At 46.9% G+C, this 6867-nt stretch overlaps 1 protein-coding gene across 1 annotated transcript in view; it reads left to right on the top strand.

Annotated features, from left to right (window-relative positions):
• The window catches only part of ATP1B1 (ATPase Na+/K+ transporting subunit beta 1), a 24131-nt gene that overhangs the window by 9681 nt on the left and 7583 nt on the right, over positions 1-6867 (top strand). The window contains exon 4 of the mRNA XM_009289802.1: positions 2454-2582. Within this exon, the coding sequence (XP_009288077.1) occupies positions 2454-2582 (129 nt within the window). The remainder of the gene's footprint in view (positions 1-2453; positions 2583-6867) is intronic.

Raw genomic sequence — 6867 nt, 5'->3', positions numbered from 1 at the left:
GGTTTGACTTCAGGTGCGGCCGGGGGTGAGGCGGGGTCGGCACCCGGCCCCGGGATGGAGCCCGGGGCGGGCCGACCTTGGTGAGGGCGCCTCGTCCTTGGGTCTCCTTCCCTGGCGGCTGGCCCGGCCCGGGAGCATCGCCGTCGGGGGAGCCTGCCCTCCCGGCCGTCACCTGCCTTGGACTTCAGGGTGGCTTTTCTTTTTTTTCCCCTTTTCTCTGGATAAAGGAAACTGAGCTAATTTTACCTCGTCGAGAGAGAACAAGTGGCTTTTAATGCCTCTGCAAGAAGGAAATGGCTATATGTGCATTTGTGATTTAATGCTCGTGATGTATTTATTAGGTGCTGCACAAATAACAGATTAAGAGGCTTTTAACGTTCCCGTTATGCAAATACAGTCTTCCAGTTGCTGCCAGCCACAGCTGGTGTGCCACCCTTGCGATGTTGAATTCGGCTCCTGTTGTAACGGATCAGCTGGAGGTGCCACATCCTGAGCTGCCAGCTTTAGCTCTGGCAGGCAGGCGGACTAGAGCAGGCTTCTGCTGTATCTTTACGTGAGCAGAATTGGGTTGTGGGTGCGCATGGATAGGTATTTTCTGCTCCTGAGGCACCAGGCAACTGCGCAGTGCTTCAAATGTGGAGGCTGAACCAGGTCCTTCTCCCAGAGTGCCTGTACCTGTCTGCCTAGGACTGATTTCCATTTGTGGAGTCGATCTGCAGGCTGATGATCCGATTCCTCTGTTATAAACCTACCTGTTGCGGGAAGCTTTCTTGTTCAACCCTGTCGTGCTCGGTCGCTAGACCTGCTGTGTATTTTCTGAGACCTAGGAGTGGTTTTGACCTTTAAGGTGTCTTTGGCGTTAAGAGCATCCTGGCTGGGAACCTAATTAAATAAGCTACCTCCCAGCGTTTGCCTTTTGATATTACAAAACTCAAAGGCGTTACGCTGCAGACAACAGCATTAGTGTTTGGTTTGTTACAACAGCACCTCCTATGACCGTGCTCTGGAAAAAATTTCCACACGTCCCTGACGTCACAGCCATTTGCTTTACGCTGCCTGGATACCAAAGAGTGCTTTTAACTCCTGGAGCACCACACTACCGCACCCAGCTCTGCCCGCCAGCCCTGGCTACTTCTCCTGCCTCCGGTGCACGTGAGGAAGACAAGAGGATGGAATGCCTTTCTGACAGTGTCCCTCAGCCTCCGTGTCGCTGGCTGTCCTTCCTGCTCGCCTGTTTTTCATAGGCTTGAAAAGAAAACAACCAGAACTGCCTGCTTTCATCAGGAGGCTTCTCCACTGATGGAGCTCTTTTACGATGGGGCTGAGGAGAGAGGAGGAATACTTCCACTTACTGCTTCCTCCCCTTCTCTTGTAGCTGGTCACTTCAAGTCCTTCAAATAAACCACTTCCTTTTCATCTGCAATTAGATGAAGACAGTCCGAGATCAAGCAGGCTCTCTTTCAAGTACTCTTTGGCCTCTGCGCTGGCCTGCTTGTTCCTGCAGCCTGATTAGCATATAGTTGCTTGGCATGGGCTGGCTTATCCTTCCCGTAGGCAGCGTGGTGATGCCTAGTACAGCATGTTACTGTGCAGTTAATCAGTTGAGGTAATCCTTGTAAAGTGGTAACTGATACCCAGAGTCTGAGCCATGCTGTGTCTCCAGGCTCATCTCCACCCATGCCACCCCCCCTCCCCCCCGGATTATTCTAGGCATCTCCCTTTAGACCAAAACTAAATTCAGTCTTTCGTTATTATGTAATTTGCTTTTTAATTGGTATGAGCAGTGCTCATACCCAAAGGAGCGCCTTTGTAGACATACAAGACTGGTAAACCTGTAGTACTGTGACATGTCCGAGTACTTTCCTATGTTTGAGATTGAGTATTGGGCCTGAATTCTGCTCCCGTTGTCTTTAATGGAGGCGATAGCCTGAATTACTAGGGGAGATCAGGCTTTACAGTTGCTTGTAAACCTGAATGTACCACTTACTGTAGACTGTCCTGGAAATAGCTTCGAGGCCCAGAGCTTTGTGGAATGGGTGTCATTCAGAGCACACCCATAGCATGGCTTCTTGCCGTTGGGCACTTACTTCACTGAAAGTCTGTCACCTGTGATAGTGTGTGATGGTAGCTTTGGGTCAGCCAAAGGATCCTTTAAAATATGGAATAACATGGTTTAATCTTCATGTTTTACAATCCTAAATGCCGATTCATGGATTTCTAGGTTTTCAGGGGCTCATGCTTCCAGCCCCCCAAATGACTGGAATGACTTACGTTTTCTGTCTGCGTCAGGGCATAATCTCACTGTTAAATATATGTCTCTGCAGCAGGGCTTGCCATCTCAATGCAGTGTGCTGGGCTCTTCCTTGCAAGTGGCAAAGGTTGGAAACTTTGTCCTGAAATGTGACTGCCTTGGGCTTGATTTGATTCCTCTTTCTGTTTGTTTCCTCTTGCAGTTAAGATCCTCCTCTTCTATGTCATCTTCTACGGTTGCCTGGCAGGTATATTCATTGGGACCATCCAAGTGATGTTGCTCACTGTCAGTGAATTTGAGCCCAAATACCAGGATCGAGTGGCACCTCCAGGTAACTAAATAGGAGGCCCATGTTTGACTTGATGCAAGCTGTTCTGGGGAGGCGGGTTGGTTACTCACCTCAAGAAGGAGGATGAAATAAGCATGTTGTTGCTGTAACACATATTTGTAGGGGGTGGGTATGTTCTCAGCCTTCTGTGTTAACAGTACTGGGGCTTGAAGGCAATCCTGCTAGAATTAAAGGTTGCATCACATGAAATATGCTTCCTGTCCAAGAGGAGCTTGAACCTGGATTGCTGCTCTTCCCTACCCTTAACTTGAAGCAATGGAGTGAGGCTAAGAGGCTTCATTTGGGAATGAGCTGTATGAAGAAGCTGGGTTCAGTTTTTCTTTCTTCATAGCCACTGTGTTCCCATGGGTAAGTGAAGGGACAAAGGTAAAATGTTAGCTTTACCTGTGAAACTGGGGTGCACAAGGAGAAAGGGGACCCTACCAATTGTGGGTGTGCTTACTGAATTGTATTAGCCAACACTGAACTACACTGTGTGGTCTAAGGGAGATGGTAGCATTTACTAATGGGTATTTCAATTGCATGTGGCATGGGAGGTTAAAGGTGGGTCTTGTAGTTGCTGATGCATGACCTATCTTTACTAGACAAAATAAGTCTCTGCTCAAAATTAAAATGATCACTTGAGCAGTGTCTGTGGCCAGCCTGCCTTGGGTAGGGGCAAATGGAGTAACTAGCCCTTGCCGCAGGTTCCCTGTTCTGCCTGTCCAGGCTCTGCTGCACTATCTGATTCCGGCTGCAGCCAGCGGCTGCTCAGAGTGTGGCGGGGGAGCTGTGCAACTGCTGCTTTCCCACATTACAAATGACCTTGAGGCTGCTTGGCACTGGGGATGGTAACGATCTGTCTCCAGTTGCTCTGTAAAACAGTTCAGAAGCTTTTAATAACAGTGGTATTTAAGTGACAATTGTGAGGCTGATGGCTTGTAGCTGCAGAAGTTGGCTCTGGTGTCACATGGTGTCTTACAGCCCCACTGTCTGCAGTGCTATGCTGTGATTATGCCCTGCTCTAACAACACAGGGAACATTACCATCACCAAATGATGTTATATCTCAGCACAGAATCATCTTTTTTAGATATTGCTTTTCCACCAGCACTTTTTAAAGACAGAACAGAGACTGGAACTGCTGCATTGCGTGTGGCGCTTCTTAATGTACCAGCATGGCTGGGGTAAATGCTGTCTTAAGCACTGAAGGTGGCTGTGTTGGTCTCTGCAATGGTCTCTGACATTTGCAGGAAAGACTAAACTGTCACTGATGCTGCCCAGAGCTGTTAGCCATATTGGCTTTTCAGATGCAGCTAATGGGGGAGTAGTTGTTATTTTAATAATGTGTTTTTCTCTGACTGAAGCCCAGTGGTCTCACCAGATGTGAAATAATTAGCGAAGAAGCCCATGGATCTTGGGTCACATCCAGATAGACCTGCTGTTTAGCCTGATGTCACATAATTACTCGCTCTAGGTAAACTGTTTGCTTTCTGTGTAATAACAGTTTGCAATTCTAATTTCAGAGCAACTCTGTGGTAAAATTTCTGTGTAAGATTTCAGCCTGCACAGGATTTTTATTCATCTTAATTGCATTCTGCACCAGTTTTTCTGGGGCTTATCCTTTTTTTAACCAAAAAAGGGAACTGAATTTCAAGACGCTCTTGTAGCGTGTACTACAGAAATCAAAATAGAGGAAGAATGAAAAGGTCATCAGGGATCTTTGTAACGGGCTTTCAGGACATGTGCTGAAATCAAGGGGAACAAAATCCAGCTCCTTGAATATATGACAGTAGGCAGCTCAATAAACAAGGGTTTTGAACCAAGCTATAATGGTGCATGTGTACAACTTCAAGGAGATACCAGTTAATAGCACAGGGTCCTTTGCAGGGCATCATGTGACAACTCTTTCTACAGATGTGGACAAGCTAGGGGTAAGGCGTGGTGGAGGTTGGCTCTTAATGTTGAGTCTGTTCCTCGTCCAGTAGCACAGCAGTCATTAGACCACAACGAGTCAAAAATAACCTTTTAATGTGGGCTTTCACAGAGATTGATACTGTAGTGAGTTGCTGCTTTGCTGTGTTTGGGAGGTCAGCAACCCCTGGATTCCCCTGCTGCGAAGGGCTCTCCCCTGTGCTGCAAGCACAACTGCTCTTCTGGCAATGAACACATGTTCATTGGGCTTTCATTGCCCACACGTGTGGGCATGTTCCCTCCTGCACTTGGTGAGCATCTAACTAGAATTTTCTGTGATCTGGGACCCCGGCAGACTGTGAACTACATAAAACAGGGTGTTATACAATTCTAATTCCTGGTTCTTGTGGGAAGATTTGCAAGCCAAGTAAGTATATTGGCAGCTTGATAGAGCCCTGGGTTTTCTAGGAAGCTAGAAAACGTGGTTTTATTCTTGTTACAGTGCTCTGTCCCTGGGCAAGTCACTGCTGTGTCAGTCCAAAATGGCTGGGAAAGGGGACACTACACTTCCCTTCAGGATTTGCAGGAGAAAATGCTGTAGGGGCTGCTATAATATCATTCTTGTTCTGAAATACAACAGATTTCATAACAGCAGCAGAACCTGCAGGATGTTTTATTGAGTTATTGACATGGGTGTAACACTGAAAGCCATAAAGCGCTATTTTTGTAGCCAAGTGTCGTTACTATGCTAATTGGTTTCTGCATTGAACGCAACAGGAATGTTATACAGGGCTTCAGGGCAAGCTGAGTTCTGTACCTTTCCATGATACTTTTTTCCTCCTCTTTTGTCTTGGGGTGGGGGAAGGGACAGTGCAGTTCACTTTCTTGTCCAGCCGTGCCATTGCGACAGCCCCAGCTCCCAGTTCCACGTGTGCTGCAGGCTCGGACTCTGCTTTAAGCACAGAGGATGTAGCCTGCTAATAAGGAAGGATGAGGATATTGCCTCTTAAACACAATGTACTGAGTGTTTAAAAAATACTACTCCATTCCTCTCCTCCCCTTCCCCACCCCAATAGAAACTGGGCTGTGTATCCTGCCATCTTGTGGTGTGCATCCTCTGAAACACAGCATCCTGTCACTAAGGCTGCTGCAGGGGGGAGAGAGCTCACTGCTGCCTAAGGCTCTTTTTAAGTGGCGGCTGGAAGAATCCCTGCTGGAGCCAGGGGATTTCGGGTGTCCCTCCAAGTGCTGCCTGGCCATGATGTGCCTGGGCAGTGAGCGTATCCTGGAAAAGGCAGCTCTGGTGTGTATTCCCCACTTGGCTTATTTAGCTCTGATAGCAGCAGGGAGGTGGCAGGAAAGCCCCAAGGAGTGTATGCCACCTCCTGTGAAGTAGCACTTTTCTGCTTCTGTCTCTTGTTGTCTCAGTACCTATGTTTGGAAAAATCTCTGACTCTCAAGCTCCAGGGATGTTATCTGCCAAGCAGGCTTTGCTGCATTTGTAGAAAACTTGCACCTGCTTTTTGCACTTTGGGGATGAGGTAGAGGGTGACTAAAGCTTGGAAAAACATCGCTTGGTATGGAGGCTTTTGAAGTCTATCCTCATTTAGTGAGCTGGGGGGTGGTAAATAGAAATGGTATAGCGATCACTCAATTTGTCATCTGTGTCATCCCAGGAGCGTTCAGACTCATTCTGAACCAAGATTATACAGTACTTGGAAATGAGCATTGCATGATGAAGCAGGAGTGGTTACTATGGACTTACACAACCCATTCCTGATAACAAAGCCTGACTACCCACTTCTAGTTTCTTCTTCTTTACCCTCAGGACACTGTTTTTCCTGAGGTCTTGCTCCTGCAGCTTAGAATGGTAAAGTCTATGTGGAAAATCTGGTTATAAATGAAGTTGAATAAATGTGATTTTAATCTGCAATGGTGTTTTAGAAGTGGAACTGTAGCTGAAAAAAAAAAAATCAATTACTTTACATGCTTTTTTGGCTTTTGGTATCTTTGTACATCCAAGAGTTAGAAAGCCAATAGAAGGTGGTGTCTGCTACCAAGTCAAGGCATCGCTCATCATTATGTGGACAGTGTCAGTCAACATGATGCCTATCTTCACTTTCCTAGCAATGCACTCTGAGAGCCAATTGCAGAAATTTCCTAAAGTAGTTTGTCAGTATTTTAGCAATAAGTTACTTGATTCTTCCACATGTGAAGAACAGCATCACCACACATGACACCATGGTGCATCTCTGCAGTAATAGCATGAGATGCAGAACTGTGGCAAACAGATTATAGTCTGAAGATGTGGAGAGAGCTGTTTAGACCCCTGGCTATGGAAGCACTTGAGGCTTTGTTTCTCCCCACCCCCCACC

The sequence above is a fragment of the Aptenodytes forsteri genome, unplaced genomic scaffold (genome assembly GCF_000699145.1).
Source record: "Aptenodytes forsteri isolate BGI_AS27 unplaced genomic scaffold, ASM69914v1 Scaffold61, whole genome shotgun sequence".
In the NCBI taxonomy this organism is placed as follows: Eukaryota; Metazoa; Chordata; class Aves; order Sphenisciformes; family Spheniscidae; genus Aptenodytes; species Aptenodytes forsteri.
Note: the sequence above shows the minus strand (reverse complement) of the source record. Positions and strands in the feature narration are given on the sequence as shown.